Source organism: Ornithorhynchus anatinus, chromosome 13, assembly GCF_004115215.2.
Source record: "Ornithorhynchus anatinus isolate Pmale09 chromosome 13, mOrnAna1.pri.v4, whole genome shotgun sequence".
NCBI classification, from domain to species: Eukaryota; Metazoa; Chordata; class Mammalia; order Monotremata; family Ornithorhynchidae; genus Ornithorhynchus; species Ornithorhynchus anatinus.
In genome coordinates, this window is record NC_041740.1 from 7,845,614 (window position 1) to 7,863,484 (window position 17,871).

A 17,871-nucleotide genomic window follows, 5' to 3' on the forward strand; every position below is an offset into this window, starting at 1 on the left:
AAAACCATTTAACTCAACATAATGGGAGAAGTGATAATTTAATAATCATGTGAACTTGGGTGCTAAGCAAGACAAAAAAAATCAGAGGTGAAATTTACTCATTTTAAATAGAACTACTCATTTGGTGACTCTTTAAAAATTCAAAGTGATTCAGAGTCTTGCAGGTAGCTGAACAGTTGATGGTAGTAGTGAAAGGTTTTGCCTTATTTTAATATTTGTGAGGGAGATGGAACAGAAAAGGGCAGTTTATGTGAAAAATGTTATATTCACCTGCAAGGCAGGTTTAATATATTTTGACAGTTTAAATTCATTTTCATTTGGAAGGGGAGGATGGAAGGAGGAGAAGAGATAAAAACAAGAAAAAAAAGAGAACCCATTTTTCAGTGCCAGCCTTTGATCATTGTTGGATTTTTTAATGAATACATTCAGATGGAAATGAAAGGATTCTCTCCAACAATGTGTTTCAGTTAACTGTGTGACTTTTATGGAAAACTGTATTAGTTTACCTTTAAAGCTTTCTGAACAGCAGCCTTCTTCAAGCCATCATGGTTAAATTCTAATGGATTATTCTTTCAAGTCAGAAGAAAATGAATATTCCAAGGGTTAATCAAACATGCAATGAGGAATTTATGTAAGGTTAATGACATGAAAACATGGAAACCATTTTTTCCCAAAAGAACAAAAAGGGAACCACGACCAAAACCAAAAATTAAATAAAAAAGCATCCAGTAAAAACCATCTATTCATCTCTCTCTTCCTTAATCACAAGAATCATTACAAAATGAATCCTAAGTCTATTAACATTGAGACAAATTCCCTGCAACTTCTGACACTGTATTTTTGGTCTGTAAGAAACAACTGTAGTAATTTAAGGAAGGCTTTTATTTACTATTTCATGTACTAGTTTATACTACTTATTATTAATCTACAAGTTCAAAAGCAGCAACTGATCTGAAGAGAAAAAAGGACCAATAGCTTTTAAATAAAATCATGGCACAGAATGGCACATAACCTTATTTAAAATGCCTATTATATAGTCAATCCCCAGAGAGAATCTTTCTGAAGGCATTTGCAATCTGATATTTAGGACATAAGGATTCCTATTCTTGCTTGGGCTTTGGTGATCCAAAGAACCAAAAAGGTATATGAAAACCCTTTGCAAAACTAAGGGTGATTTTTCTATTTTATCCCAATGTTCCTACCCCCCAAAGAAACAAATTCTATAGATTCCCTTGTCTGACTTAGGTCCAATATTGAATTTTGGGAAATATAAATATTTTTTTTTTGCCATCATTAATTCCAAGAGAAGACCTCAAATGTTTTAGGCCAGTAAAGTCTCTATTTACTTCATGTGATAATAAACGGAAATGTAACTAATATACTGATTTAATGACCATGGCAATCTTCCAGGAACTTGGTTAGGTGAGAAGATAGAAATTTGCTTCAGAGAAATTCTAATCAGTAAGATAAGCTGAGAGATAACTAATGATTATAACCCCATTGTAATTCTCAAGTGTCATAAATGTCTAGGAGCAGGGGCCCTTCCTCTGAAGAGTCACAGGAGGGCGTTGTATAATGCATGCAATTTTTTAGTGGTATTTGTTGAACACTTACAAGCACTGTTTTAAGTGATGGGGAATATACAAGTTAATCAGGTTGGACACAGGCCCTGTCCCACATGTCCCAGTCAAAGAAGAAAGGGAGAAATAAAGGGAGTAATCTGTACCAATCAAAGATGGATCAATCAATCAGTGCTGAGAGCACTTTACTAAGAGTTCTTGATCAAAATTCAGGTGGTAAGCGCAAAATAGAGGTAACAGAGGGGAGTGAAATCCGGGTGGTCTGGTCATATAAGTTTCCTAGGAATCTAGAATAGTATATATTACTGACATCTACTTGTATAAAGCAGCAAAAAGGGGTGATTTCCTAAAAGAAATACCCCCAAATTATAAAACAGTCATGAGAAGAAACTTCCGACTAAAATGTACAGAAATAATTCCTTTGAAAATCAACAGAAAAATAGTCTTAGGCACTTTGAGAATTTTTCCAGAGCACGTTATACAGTTTTATCCTTCTATTAGCCATATTTAGCTATGATCTTTTTCAAGAATGACCCGGTAACTATTAAGAGGTTCCATTCCCCGTAATTCCATCAACACTCCAGGAAGCAAGGCACGACCTCTTTCAGAACACAATAAGGCCATAACTGATAACCTGGATCTGAAGAAATGTGTCCTCCTTACCAGGAAAGTCCCTTAAGTGATTAAGGAGAATCTGGCTTGGGATTTTTCTTTTTTTCTTTAAAGACGATTGATAACACCTGCAATGAGCACTACTATGGTTCACAGGAGGTTTTTACCTTTACTTAGTAATTATATAATGAATAAACTCTGTTAGGCAATGTCTAATTATCTACTCTTTCAGAGACTACATTCAAAACAAGGACTTTATTCAAAGAGCCTATCATAGAGAAGACACTTTGAAAGTCATTATTGGATTTCTGTTACTCTGAAGCAAGCAAAAGATCCTCTTCATTTGGGATTGTTGCAGGGGAAGACTATGGGAAATAAGAGGCAAGGGAAACAGAATCTGCACCAGAAATAATATACAGTCAACCCATGATTATCTGGGACAGATTATCTAGGCTCCTTTTTCTTGTCTCCCGTAGATTTATTCACTTCCACCAGTTGGCAAGAGAAACCGAAGACGATGAAAACGCAAATGAGAGTTAGTAGCTCTGATATATGGTTTGGTAAAGGAGGCAATTACAACTAGCAGGATAGCAGGATATGAACCGTGTCCCCAGTTATAAGAAATAATCAAAGAGTTGGCTGTATCTAGCATTCACAGGGGAATTAGGACAAAGAGAGAATGCAGAATCATAATTTATTTTCAAATGTGAATTGGCATTTCTTGAGGTAGATAAGGGACACACTGGAGGAAATGGTATTGGAATGTTTTCCAATAACCTTTACATCTCATGTTAAAAACAGCCAAAGTGAGATGAATTGGAACAATTATGCATTCCTTTTTTCTCCAAATGCAGTCAATAATTTTTCTGTTGTGCTTTCAACATTTTAGCAACCTAATTTTTTTTTCCAAGAGTTTATGCTTAATGACTTAGTAATGATTTACTCTTAGGTGACTTTCATAAGATGCAATATACTTACCAATGTTAGACTGCTCAATTAACTTGGAAAAAATGGAAACATTTGAAAAGTAGCACAACCAAATGCACATTCATCAAAATCATGCAAGAAATATTTAATAAGCATGCTTAATCATTCCATTATAGAGTACGTTGCGGAAGTAGCACCAGTCCACACTCTAGCAGTCTCCATAGAAAAAGAAATAACACCAGAGAACTCACAAATAGTGCTCTATAGAGTGAGGTAGTATTTTCACAAAAGACTAGTCCCGATGCTCTCCTCTCTTTTAAGTAGCCACACCCAAAGTTTCCCTCGTAGATAATCTTAAGAAGATGGAAATGGAAGGAAAAAGCAAAGAGTGATGGACTGTGGTAAAACGAATGCACAAGAAGCATTGCTATTTAGAGGTGGAAAGGGAAAGGGTCAAAAGATTCTAAAATTGCTGACGGAGACAATCAGTGAATAAAAATCTAAACAGTAACCATATCTATTACAGCCTAATTAAGTTGAACCGGAAAATGCTTTGCCATGGTCAATCAGATTATATATCACAGTAAGAGTCTTCATTAAGAGATTCCTTAGCAGTTTTTAACATTTTGGCTTCTCCGACACTTTATAAACGGCTGTCTTGACATTTCCAAATTCATCCCATTACTGTAGTGAGATTAAGGCCTAAGGTCCTCCCAGCCATTTCCCATTCACCCACACAGTTCTTCTGAAACTCCAGAGCTATCGGTTCATTTTCAACTGACCCCAAAGTATTAAAACAGCAATACCACTCCCCCGAGGCTCTCCAAAGGCCCACTAGCATCCCAGGGGGACACGATAACTGCTCAGTTTGAGAGGGCTCAGATTGGGAGAGATTGGCCCTGACTGCCCCAGGGCACTGTCCACCAGACAACCCAACACCCCTGCCTCCCAATTCAGAGTTATTTTGGCCCCTGAGTGAACCCTTTGGTTGCCAGCTTCAAGGGATGATGATACTAATAATAACAGTAATTAAGCACTTACTATGTGCCAGGCATTGTTCTAAGCTCTGCGGTGGATACAAAGTGGGTTGAATACAGTTCCTGTCCCACTTGGGGCTCAAGTTTTAATCCCCATTTTAAAGATGAGGTAGCTGAGGCCCAGAGAAGTCAAGTGACTTGTCTAAGGTCACAGAGCAGACAAGAGGCAGAGGCGGGATTCGACCCCAGGACCTTCTGAATTACAGGCCCATGCTCTATTCACTAGGCCCTGCTGCTTCTCAAATACAGTTATACTCCTCTAGTTCCGGAAACCAGTGGGTTAAGAGCCAGCAGCAGCAACGGCAGGGCTGTCAATATCAGAACTGGGTACACCCCAAGTGCAAATCTGCATAGTCGTTTTTCCCCCTTCATAGTCTCTTTGAAGACAGGGTATGCAGTGCATAACTTCAACCCAGAAAAAAGACAGTGGGTTCCCGTCCAAAGAAATACACAAAGGCTAGAATACGCAAAGAGCTTTGTTGTGGCTGAACTTCTGAAACTGAACAGTCTCCATTCACCTAAGTGTGAAGACAGTCAATATCTGCTTAAAATGATAAAGCTGAATATTGAAGGACAATATTGCTGGACAAAACAGGAACACTGCAAGCTATTCTGGGGGTAGATTGTCTATAATATAATGCTGGTGGTGCTTGCAGAATTTGCCTGAGTACAGCCAGCTTTTATAACCTGGGAACAAAGCATGAATGTCTGTTGAAGGAGCACCTATATGTCAGCATGATTAGAGGACAGATGGGAAAATCTAAACTTTCATTTTTAGTAGAAATGGTAAAATGTACCAAATGAAAACATAAAATGCCGCAGACATACCACTTTGTACACCATTCAAATGAGAGATAAGTCTCTCAGAGGAACTATTTATTTTACATTCAAAATCCCAGCAATATTGATAGAAATTATGCAAAATCATTTAAGGGACAAGAAAATAAAAGCATACTGATATTTTCAAACTGCACATAGTTATGCTTGGATATTTCACAATTTAGAATTTTTTTTTATGTGCTAGAATTTCCCTGAAACTTCAAAAATATCTCTGGGATCAAAGGAATAATTTCTTAAGTGAACATCATACAAATCTAAACATTGCTTTCACTTTCACAAACTGAAAAGTACATCTTAGGCCAGACTAGGACATGTAAGGTTTGAACTTTGCTTCAGTTAACTCTTGTTCCAGAATTTATTGATTCCTCCATAATTACTGAAAAAGAAGAACACACTGGGGCTCCAACTACTAGACCAACTTCATGAGACCACTGAGAACGAAAACCTAGTTCAGAGACTGTTACAAAAGCTTCCTCCAACAGAAAAAATAAAGTTAAACACAAAAGGAAATGTTGAAAATCCTTGGTCTAGCCATAAGAACACTTGGTCTGTGAAAGTTGATGTCTTCACACGACTGTTAGACACATTCAAGACCTAACAGTGTGCAGGTGAAAACATGAACAACATTAAAAACGTGGCATAACGTGGCTCAACAAAGCAGTGTGACATACTATCAAGCAAGATGTGCAAGAAGGAAATAAAAGGCATCGAAGTGAGATTTACCACTGCTTTACTTACTGGAAGATTTCTGGCTGAATCCAAATAGAGGATAAGTAATGCTGAAGAAAGGCCATCATTGGCTTGGTCTTTGTCAGCTTTAATGCTTGTTAGCACCTAAAATAAAGATATTTTCAAAATAGGTTTCAGTCTTTCTTTTCCAACTCCGTACTACGCTGTTCTTAAGACTGTGCAGAGTTCTATTTATGGAAAAGGGATTCTTTTCCAAGCTAAGAAAGGAGGAAGATAAGGAGATGAAGTCCAAGGCTATCAGTCAGTTAATGGTATTTACTGAGTGCTTACTTGGTGAAGAGCTCTGTACTAAGCACTTGGGAAAGTAGAGTATAACAACAGACACATTCCCTGACCACAGTGAGTTTACAGTCTCTGGATATATAGAAAAGAGATAAAGATTGGAACAGTGAAGACGTTTGCTTTAAGGTAAAGCTACTGAGCTCCATACACCTCTTAAGAGAATATTTTCAAGTGACCACTTCATTGTCAGAATTTACAGTTTAACTTACAAAGTTCTGATCACTTTCACTCCTTTCAAACAGATCCAATCAGACTTCCAGACATTATATAAACTAAGGGTGAATGCCTTTTAAACTACCCTTAAAATAATTCCATTATTTGGACTTTATATTAAGGTCAGTAATCATGAAATTAATAATTATTTTAATAAAGGTTACTCTTAGAAGGAACGGGAAAGAGTGGATACCAAGAGAGATGCATCGTACCTTATCAAGATTCTCAGCATTTGGCATCAATGTGAGCCACTCCAGTTTTAAATGCAGCTTTCCTTTAGGAACCTCATCCAAAGTGAACCACTGAATATAAAATATTTGAAAATATTTGATTAATGTAGATAAAGTTCTCATAAATCTAAAGTTCAAACTAAACCACTCTTTTTTTAAAATGAAGGTAGCTAGCTGCCCACTGCTCCAAGGACCAATAGTTTCTAGTTCTTCAGTTGCTGAGAGGCAGCTTCAGCGTGGTCTAGTGGATTTAGCATAGGCCTTGGGATTCAGGAGACCTGGATTCTAATGCTAGCTTTGCCACTTTCCTGCTGGGTGACTTGGGCAAGTCAGTTAACTTCTCTGTGCCTCAGTTTCCTCATCTGTAAAATAGGGATTAAATATCTGATCTGTCCCCTACTGAGACACTAAGCCCGATGTGGGACAGGGACTGTGTCCAGCCTGATTATTTTGAATATACCCCAGTGGTTAGTACAGTGTTTGGCACAGAGTAAGTACTGAATTCCATTATTATTATTCAGTTCTAACATCTTTTGAATTTTAAGATTTCTAGAATTTGAATTAGTTATACAAACCCATCTTTAAGTGCTAAAATATGGAAGTGACACTAATGAGGGCAGAAAAAAGCTACAGACATGATTTCTTATTTGAGGTTAGGTGCATTTTAAATAAGTTAATAACAAAACTGATCTATTTTATTATCACTTAGATTATACCAGTTGGAAAAAGCATGCCAACTAGCTACATAATTAGAACATTTCAATCCACTTGCACAAGAAGATGGATCCAAGCTTTCTTCTATGCATGAGAGGATGTTTTGAGTCGCAGATATAAGTGTCTATGACAATTAAGATTCCCTAAATCTGAAAGAACATTTCATTTCATCATCTCATCTCCTGCTGCTCAGACATTCTTCTTTAAAAAGAGTCTGGACTTCTGAATTTTGGGTTGATAGAATAAAATATTAAAAGAGGAAGCTGGCAGAAATATCCCAGAAGATTCCAATCATCAGCAAAAGTAGACTTACTTCATCTAAGAGACGTTCCTTCTCAACTTCAATTAGATCAATCATGAGACTGGAAAAAAAAGAACAGTTCCTTTACTTTACAATTCAGTTGTTTAATAGCATTTCACTTTATACAACAGTAAAGGCCCTTAGTAGTGGTGTGTAGGAAATCACTAAAGGAACACAATCTATTATCAAGGAAATAATTAACAGGCCAATGTCTGGTAGTGATGTTGGGGTTGGAGGGGAGCGGGGACGGGGAGAAGAAAGAAAAAAGCAGGCCAATTTGAGAGACTGAAATTTACCTTCCAAGAAAGTCATCCTTGTCTGGATCTTCATCAAAGAGTTCAATCTCTAACTCCTGCCCCGGATGTTCATAAACTAAAGCCTAAAAAGTGCATCTTTATTAGTTATTTTGCATCACGGTAACAAATTTACCCATTTAAGTAAATGAGTTTACCAATTAAGTAGTGTAACAAAAAATACAATACGCTTTAGTGCAATTCTGTGCTCTTAAAGCATGGCTATTAACATTTTTCTTGGCTCACTGGCAATAAATACATTGTAAATATGTCAAATCAATACCATAACTCAAGTACACTTTTCCTTTTAAATACACAGATAAATAGAGCTAAATGGCAAAATGTAAAAAAACAAAACACATTTGCATCAGCAGTCCACATCTGAAGAAAATTTCCATGCTATTTCAATATCGCAAACATGTCAAAATGTTTCCAATAGGAGCAAACGTGTACATTACTTTAGAATAAACTTTGAAATTACATGGGTATAGAGACTATTAATCAGCTAAAATAAAGTGAATCTTTTAGAATACCTCACAAACTCCTACTCCTCTCAGCTATTAAATTTCTCCAACTGGAGTATTGATTTTGGGACATTTTTGTGAGCCTCTAATTGTAAAATTAATATAAAAATAATTTACATGACAAAGAGACATTCATTCATTCAATCACATTTATTAAGTGTTTACTGGTTGCAAGAGCCCTGTACTTAGCGCTTGGGAAAATACAGTACTGCGATAAAAAGTGACAATCCCTGCTCAAAATGAGCTCAGTCTTGACATCATTTTTCAGGAGCCCCCAGCAGTTATTTTACCTCATAAACTTCATTCCACTTTGGGCTGAGATTTTCCTTGATAACCTTGCTTTGGAATATTTGGTTGCCAACTCGAATGACTCCATAAGGATCTGACTTCCCTTTGACAAGGCCTCTTAGGTAAGTATCTTTGCCCTGAAGATCCTGAGCTTCAATAAAATGAATCCTTAGAACACCCTGAAGAGTAGTGAGAAAGATGATTAAAATTCATTTTATACATCACAACCTTATAATAAAATACTTTTTCTCTTTCCCTCCACTCAAATTCTTACAATACAGGATTTTCCCAAAACTTTGCTTTAATAGAATCAAAAGAAAGGAAAAAAAGGAACATAAACTTTGAGCCCTGTGTGAGCTCACTGTGGGCAGGGAATGTGTCTGTTTGTTGTTGTACTGTTCTCTCCCAAGTGCTTTAGTACAGTGCTTTCCACATAGTAAGCACTTAATAAATACGATTGCATGAATGAATGTGGGACAAGCACTGTGACCAGCCTGATTAACTTGTATCTATCCTGGTGTTTAAAATGGTGCTTTGCCAAATAGTAAGCACTTAACTACAGTAATAATAACAATAGTCAATAATAAAAAGGTAAATACCTAATTGTTTTTGGTACTCTTTTGGAGAGAATGTTTTACGATTATTACAAAAAACTGTAGGAAGTTAATGTCTTAGCATGCAAGGATGTTTTGGGAAGTGGCTCGGGGGGAGAGAGAGGTATAAAGGCAGCTGTAGAGCAAAAAATACTCTAAAGACTTTAAATCACAATGCTTTTGGACTACTCCACAAATTTCTACAATCAATAAAGTAGGTCTGGAATAGAAGTTAACTACTCTTCTTCTTCCCAAATAAAAGATTAGGCTCTTTCTTCCTTACTCTCCAATGATCACAAAAGGCTTTAGAAAACGCCTTTGAAGTGTTGCAGAGCTAGATTTCTATACCTAACAAAACTCTTGGTTTCTTGGTAGTGACTGTTAATGAATATTAAAACAGAATCTTCATTTCAAAGGAGGTGAATGTCACACTTAATTTGATGACAAGAATGTAATCGTGGCAATACTATTAATTATACTGTTTTGAATTTGTATGGTGCCTTTATTTTGCCAAAGCTCTTTTATATCTATGATCTCATTTTATCCTCACAAGAATCCTGAGAGGTAGGAAGAGGCAATTAAAGGTAATAAAATAGGTACAGAGTTTAAGCGAGGTGCCCACGGACATGTCGCAGGATAGTGTAAAAGGTGGAATTAGAATTCAGTTCTAATTCTCACATCTATGCCTATTTCTATTAGGTCACACTGTTTCTTCTTGACAATACATTTATTAGAAAAAAAATACATACGTTTCAATATTAATAGATTTGATTTAATACATCTTTATATGGATCCATTCTGCTTTAACCCTCTTGGTTTCCACCCTGTTGGTAACTGGAAGAAGACTAACATCTACTACTGCAACTTCTGATACAAAAAAAAAAAAAGGAAGTTCCTTTCTTTCTTTCCATTTTCATAAAAGAATACATTGATTTGACTATGAGAGCCCAAACCATTACTGACTCCTTTCTCAGGCCAACCTAACTGAATTCTAAACATATGGTGTTCTGTACCTGGGCTTTACCATTTCCTCAAGTAACCCCTTAAAAAGACTGCTAAGATCAAATGGACCACTGATCTCAACTGGGTTTTCATGAGCTGTCTGAAATCTTAATCTGCAGTTGAAGAGTTGAACACTAAATGACTCCTGACCAAATCACAGGCAACTAATTCTGCATTGCCCCTTCAAGCAATATATTTACTCTCTCAAGTTATATTTTTACAGACAGAAGAGAAGGAAGGGTTTCCACCATAAAACTCTGAAAGCTTCTAAATGCTTTATGATTGGACAAATTCAATTCAGGACAGTAAGATGCTCACCTTTGGTATAGGGAACCGCAATTGGGCAATCTGAACTTCACTGACAAGAGGAACTGTAATTCGATTGGGAAGCACCAGGTAGTTTGATATTATATCCAGAATGATAGTGTCTGATAAGCCGCTGTTAAAAGAAAAATATTTGTTACACTTTGACAGGTAACTCAAAGTTTTAATTTTAATAATTACTTATTTGTGTTTAAAGTTGTCAAAGTCATATTTTGCCTCATCACTCAAGTGGGGGGAATTTAAAACTGTCCCCCATCAATTAAGAAGGAAAAAAATACCACAGTAACAGACTGGTTTCTTAAATAACTTCCCAAGAATTAACTATTGTTTTAACACAATGCATGGAAGTACTTGAATTTCTAAGTTGACCTAATGTGTGATACAGTCTTTGTATATGGTGGCAATTTGGTGCAAGTTGTTTCATTCCCTAAAGAGCAACAAAACAACTTTGCTTTCCTACTTTAGTAGTAGTGGTAAATATTTCTAAGTGTATTATAAGTTTTGGACCAAAATCTACTATGCCTTTACCTCCCAGGGCAATCAGGCACAGGTTTGGAGGAAACTGATTAGACTCAAAAATAAACAACAACAACAAAGAACAACTGGGAGCTAAAGTGGATGGATTACAAGCTGCCAATTTACCAATCCATTATGCTGCTATTTAGAAAAGGTAACAACATGTTTTGGGAATGATTCAACAGAATTATAACATGAAAGAATCAGGAAGTTATATTTCCATTAAATTTATCATCAGCCCCTTAGAACAATCTCTCCAAGTTTGGTTCCCACATCGAAGGCAGGACTGGAGAAACTGGATGGGGTCCAGAAACATAACTGAAATGATCTAAGAAGTAGAAAAGAAGTCTTTGAGTAAAAGTTATCAAGGAACGAGTGCACAAGTGCAGTGTTTCCATCTCAAGATCTTTCAGGAGAGGTAACCATCTATCCTGACGTGATTTATTCATGACTGGAGGCAAAGGGCTGGACCCAAGTTACCTTTTCAAGGTTCCTGCCAGCTCTTACTCTGTGCACAAAAGAACAATATGCTAGTGCAGAGAGAGAAATAAACTACATTCATTTGAAGGGGAAGGAAGAGTATAGAAACTGGAAGACTGATGTTAGGCTTTCTCCATTAAAAATTTATAATATGAGAAAAGTGTTTAAGCGGATAATTTTTCTAGGTCTCTCAGGATATTAAAACTAAATATATTTTCCCCAAAATAAAGATTTAAAAGAGAAAGTGAGGGAGTTTTTGATAACTTTAGAATCACAGGTGTTGGTAAAACAAATTTGAAAATTGATTACTCTAATACTACTAGAGAAGCAACACGGTCTAGTCAGGACGAGCAGAGGCCTGCTACACATCTGCTGTGTGACCTTAGGCAAGTCACTTTACCTCTTGGGACTCAGTTTCCTCATCTATAAAATGAAGAGAAAGGACTTTCTTCCTTCCCTTAGACTGGGAGCCACTTGTGACATAGGCTTATATCAACTCCAGGGCCAAGTACAGTGCTTGGCACATAGTAAGTTCTTAAGAAGACTATTGCTACTAGTACTACTATTTTTATCAATGCACCTCAAAGAGTGTAAAAATTCCTGGATTTCATTTTCCAATATGTTTGAGCTCTGAAAAAATAGAGTGTCTACAAAAGCCAGGGACAAGGACCAAAAACAAAGTAAGCAGAAACAAACTTTTTACATCCCTTGGATAATAAACTGGCCTTCTACGCTTGCTTCGGTACTGAGAAGTGCCACCCTAAACCAAAGACTGGAAATACCAGCAGTTTCAGACTTGAAAGTGATAATTTCAGCCCTCAAATAAAACACAAGAGACGCACCACAAGGGAGTGCTCAGCATAGGGCTGTGATTATAGCAGTCCCCACTTTGGGTGGTGATTTACAGGTTTAACCACAAATAATCACCAAAGACTGGCACTACTGGATAATGACAGAACTAGGTTGGCTGCATTTTTCTCTTCAGGAAGGGGCGTGTTCTAACATGGCTTAACTGAATCATTTGGGTACCAGTGATTCAGGATCATTACATCCACCATTACACCCAACTGCAAATTCCTCCTCCTCATTTATACTGTGAGCACATATATAGGAACTGTGCTTAATTCTATGATGTGAACTGTATTAAGCAGACTGATAGTTCTGAATGGGTCTTAAATGTCCCTAGCATAGAAAATGCACTTTGGAACTATAGTACTAATAGATTACTTGTTTAATGCTTACTTCAGTCCAGGGACATCCAAAAGATTAGTCAGTCCTGTCCAGTTAATTTCCAGGAGCTGTATAAGAAAAAAAAGCAGAAGAAAATAAACATTCCTTCACATTCCTTAGAAGATCACGTCTATTGCAGCATAAGAAAATATAAGATACTAAAAGGAAGTTGGAAATATGAAAGGAACTCATTTCACCTACTGCCCATGTTAACCCTCTTCCCTGAAACTCCCTCCCCCTTCATATCAGACAGATCATCACTTCCCCACCTTCAAAGCTGTACAAAAGTCACATCTCCTCCATGGGGCCTTCCCTAAACTTTCATTTCCCCTATTTCCCCTATATTGCCTATACAATTGAGTCTGTACCTCTTAAACATTTGACAATCACCCCACCCAACCCCACAGCACTTAATCAATGGCATTTGAGTACTTACTGTGTGCAGAGCATTGTACTAAGTGCTAGTGTACATATCCTCATTCTCTGCCTTTCCGCTATTCCTAATTTATTTCAAGGTCTATTTCCTCTCTACACTGTAAGCTCCTTGTTGTACTGCACTCTCCCAAGTACTTAGTACAGTGCTCTGCACATGTTAAGTGCTTAACTGATAGACTAAAGTGGAGTTCTGCAAGAACACAATCCTCATGCTACAGGAGAACTTGGTATACTGTTTATCTACGGATTGGCAGACACCACTGAAATGACCTCTATTTCAACAGACTCACATAGATGCAATTGAGCAGCAAAAGCCAAGCAGTTCAAGGAATTTCCCAATTAACCTTTATACATAAATTTAAACTTTTACAAAAAAAAATAATCTAAAAATAAAGATGCCCAGACAACAGTGTTTTTGCTGTAAAAGAGTTTACCACTTCAAAATAACCTTTTGGAACACTAAATTTCAGATCTCCCAAATATTGATGATGATGATGGACATCATGGACTGTACTCTGCCCCATTACTTTGAAAGCTCAAAGGTAAAAACTATGTCTTTTCCTTCTACTCTATAATCAACAAGCACATAGTATATTGCTCTGCACAGACTAGGAACTCAATATATCCTGCTGATGATGTTGACAATGTTAAGTGGGGCACTCAGAGGCAGTTATTTAAAAGCAGGGAGCTAAGGATCTGCCAGTGCTTCCAAGAAATTACCTTTGGGCAGTTTAGTGCATCTTGAAACCTTGACATCAATTGGAACAGAACTACCTGAAGCAATTAGCCAGATTACCACCGGCCTTATCAGCTTTAAAGCACTGTGGCATATTAAAAAGGTAGAGACATTCAGGTGAAAACTTGGGAGCGCATAGTTTATTAAAGGAAAGTTGTTTTTATTTGATTCTCAAAGAAGCTCTATGCCCTTCAACTTATAGAGAGATATGTCACTTGCTAAAAGCAATTAATTACTCAAATAAAAAAATTACAGATCTATTTCAAACATGAGTGCTATCACAAAAGAGACGAAAGAAGGAGTAATCAAATTATAATCCTCATAGAACTCAGATAGCTCGCATATATTTGCAAATTACTTTCACGAAAATCACGGGTCTGAAAGCACCCTGAGAATAACTGTAGCCTCCTATATTCTAGTCAGTCAGTCATATTTATTGAGCATGTACTGTGTGCAGAGCATTGAACTAAGCGCTTGGGAGAGTACAATACAGTTCTCTGCGCACAGTAAGCACTCAATAAAATACAATTGAATGAATATAACAGTAACAAGAGACACAATCCTTTACAACAAGCTTACAGTCTAGCAGTGTCTGCTTCTCATGAGACTGATGTCACTAACCACTATTTCAGATTAATGGGATGTAAGAGGCAGTTATTACATCAACGGCTTGGGAGGGTTCCCTTGACTAGTAGTCTTGAGAGAAGCAGCATGGTTGAGTGGAAAGAGAATGGCCCTGTGAGCCAGAGGACAGGGGTTCTAATCCTGGCTCTGCCACGTCTGCTATGTGACCTTGGGCAAGTCACTTAACTTCTCTGTGCCTCATTTATCTCATCTGGAACATGGGGATTAAGACTGCAAGCCCCATGTGGGACAGGGATTGTGTCCAACCTGATTACCATGTATCTACCCCAGTGCTGAGAACTGTGCTTTGTACATAGTAAGCACTTATTTATCACAATTTAGTGGTTCTACCAGTGCTCTGGATGGATCCCCATGCCTCTCTTCCATTAGCCCCCACTCCCCAAGGAGGCGATGGCACTATCCTGTCTCAGATTCTAAAGGTTGTGCTTTGCCTTCTGTCACTAAAAACCTGCCAGCCAGAGTGGAAATTTTTCACTGGATGGTTTGTAAAAGGCTTTTTCATTAAGTGCCTCTCCTAACAAATCCTACTTATTTGCAGCAAAAAGCTGCTGACGAATGAGGAGTGTCAGGTAGTCAGAGGTTAAAGTTGATAACCGTAGGCTTTTGCTATTTCCATTTAGGACATTCTGCATTTCAATCCTCGCTTCACTACTAAAAGAGTGAAGGCAAGGCAGTGAATGATTGACTGGCAATAGGAAAACCGCCAGTACAGTAAATTCCTGGTTTACTTTATGTATTTTTCACAACTCAAACTTCTTCCCTCTCCAACATCTTTCGTTTCCCCATTTCATTAGCAAGCTTCAGAGAGGATTGGAGAAAGGGGACTGAGTTTTGGTGCTCCTTATCAACTCTTGATAGAATGGTGGATTCGGCTTCTCTGTGCCTCCTTCCTGACATGGTAATGGATAATAAAGTCTGGATGGCTTCCAGACATTATACAACAGCACATCACCCTGTGTCCCAATAAATTTCTCTTGAAATGTTTAGAAACGGTCTTTACAGAGAAGCAGGCAGTAATTTCTACTTTCCAAAACAGATGAAAGTTTAAAGATACTTGAGGACATGATGTACAGTGGAAATAAACAGTGGAGCACCAATTTATTTTGGAAGGTAACCAGTATCCATTTATTCACCAGTGCCAAAATTAGGGACATCCTAAAGGAAGTACTGTACTGTTTTGCTAATGCTCTGTTCGTGGTTAACATGCACAATAACAGTGAGGCTCAACAAAATTAGGATTTATTTCCTACTTCTGAATGGACCTCAAGGCACCCCACTATTCTACCACCTGGAGTGGAACCTGAAGAAGCTGTCTGTTTCTTCGAACCACACCAAAATTCAGGAGTTTGGGTAAATTATGTAGAGATCAAATTTTGGTCCAAGCCATCCCCCTGAGTTATGCTGTGCACAACCAGGGGCCTCTGGTGGTCTCTCAAAAGCAGCACTTGATCATGTTTTTGTTAAATACAACAATTTCAGGCCAACTCCCTCTGCTGATAAACCCATCCTCAGAAGGCAAGTTGCCAAACAGATCAAAGTGCTCAGCTCTGATTGCTACACACTTTCTTAAGAACACAAACTGCAACCGCAGATTTCAGAAGTATAACATTTGTTCTCCAAGAGGCCCTCAAAGAGAGCCGGAGAAAATAGGAGAGTTTGGTGTCCCCTGACATCCTACTCCCCCTCTCTCTATTGTTCAGCCCGCCCCACAAAAGGTCTTCCACTAAACCGGAAATCCAGGGCCCAGCCAGGTATTAGACCTTGCCGGTGGATGCCTAACCCAGTACCAGTAGACTGGAACATGTCCCTTGATTTTGCTGCATTTTTCCAAGGACTTAGTTCAGTGTACTGCACATAGTGGACACAAATACCACATAGCAGCTAATCAATCAGTGGTATTTATTGAGCACATAGTTTGTATAGAGAGCACTATACTAAACACTTGGGAAAGTACAACACAAGAGAGTTGGTTGGTGTTAAATTTCAAGTATTTTAAATTCTTATGTAGTTTATATACTGAAATGCAATTATTGGGACATTTTGGTATCATTAGATTGTATTTTCCCCCACTCCCTTCAACATCTTATATCTTTCTCTCCATTTCATTCTCCAAGCCTACCCCTACTCCACCAAATATGCAAAAAGAGTATGAATTGCTTTTTCTAATGCCTCTCCTCCTCACCCATTACTCTGTTTCCTTGACTAGTGGGGGAGGGCACTTTTCTGAGGTTGCTATGTCCCGTGGTTTTCACAAGGCTGCATGCATCTTCTGTTCTTGCCTATAAAAGGCAATAGATGTTTGGGGATGGAGGGAGTCAGAGAACAACTTCCCAACACACCAGAAAGTGGTGGTAATATCCTCCTGTCCTTTTACGGTGCTGGTAGCATAAGGTAAGGCTAAGACTTGTCCTAGATGTACTGCAAGATCCAGCTGCTAACAGTGCTTTCTCTCCTTCACAGACTCACACTTGAATCTAACTTTTGGGACAAAGACATCGACTCTATGAACACAATACCATAAAAGGATGTGCTATTAACAAGCCGTGTCCAGACACTAAACTGTCTCCCTCGTCTCGGTAAATCCAATAAGAGACTGTTTTGGCTGAGAAGGCATAGAGTTTTAGCCCTTCTCCAATCAGTCACTAAGGAATTACGTATTAAAGTCCAAGCATGGTGTTGCAAATGTCTAAAAATAATAAAAAAAAATCCCTAAGAATAAGGCTCGCTTAAACACTTCCGTATACAGGCATAAGGGATGCATCTTGGCTCGGGCACCAGGCCTTAACGTCAAATCCTATAAAGACGAATCAGCCATTCGTGAGGCAGATTATTTTTACAACAGGGAAGACACCAAGTGGAATTAAGGCTAGGTCATCAAGGAAATGTACTGGAGCACTTTGCATTACAGATCTGTAGTGTTCTCTACTGTGGAGAGCACCAGGCAAATACGTCTTGTAGCTTTAAGCAAACTATTTTTTCATTGTTTAGATAATTAAAATGTATAGAGGAAGGCACTCAAGAATAGGCATCCATGCCTACTCATTCACTGGGGCTGACCCTGAAATATTGTCTAGCAGTAATAACTGTATGAGCCAGCCCATACACATAGATTATTATAAAGAACCAAGTCCTGAAATTAAAAGAATCTATCTTTGCTCTCCCAGAGCCAAGATGTAGATCTAGAACACCAAAGATGCTCTTCTTAAAATGTCTTCAAATGTTATGTCAGTATAATTTCCTTCCCCAGTTCTTGAGATGCTTTTAACTTGTTTAGAATCCTGAACTGATCAGGAGGTTAAATAAGACTCTCTAATGCCAG

General features: G+C 37.9%; 1 protein-coding gene across 2 annotated transcripts in view; it reads right to left on the minus strand.

Moving 5' to 3' along the window:
- Nucleotides 1–17,871, minus strand: part of ESYT2 (extended synaptotagmin 2) — a 92,486-nt gene that overhangs the window by 16,807 nt on the left and 57,808 nt on the right. Inside the window, exons 7-14 of one of the 2 annotated variants that reach the window (XM_029077444.2) lie at nt 12,749–12,804; nt 10,505–10,625; nt 8,594–8,770; nt 7,783–7,865; nt 7,499–7,547; nt 6,454–6,543; nt 5,735–5,830; nt 507–569 (exon numbers count right to left, since the gene is read on the minus strand). In XM_029077444.2, the coding sequence (XP_028933277.1) occupies nt 507–569; nt 5,735–5,830; nt 6,454–6,543; nt 7,499–7,547; nt 7,783–7,865; nt 8,594–8,770; nt 10,505–10,625; nt 12,749–12,804 (735 nt within the window). The remainder of the gene's footprint in view (nt 1–506; nt 570–5,734; nt 5,831–6,453; nt 6,544–7,498; nt 7,548–7,782; nt 7,866–8,593; nt 8,771–10,504; nt 10,626–12,748; nt 12,805–17,871) is intronic. The other variant, XM_029077445.2, reaches the window with a different exon arrangement.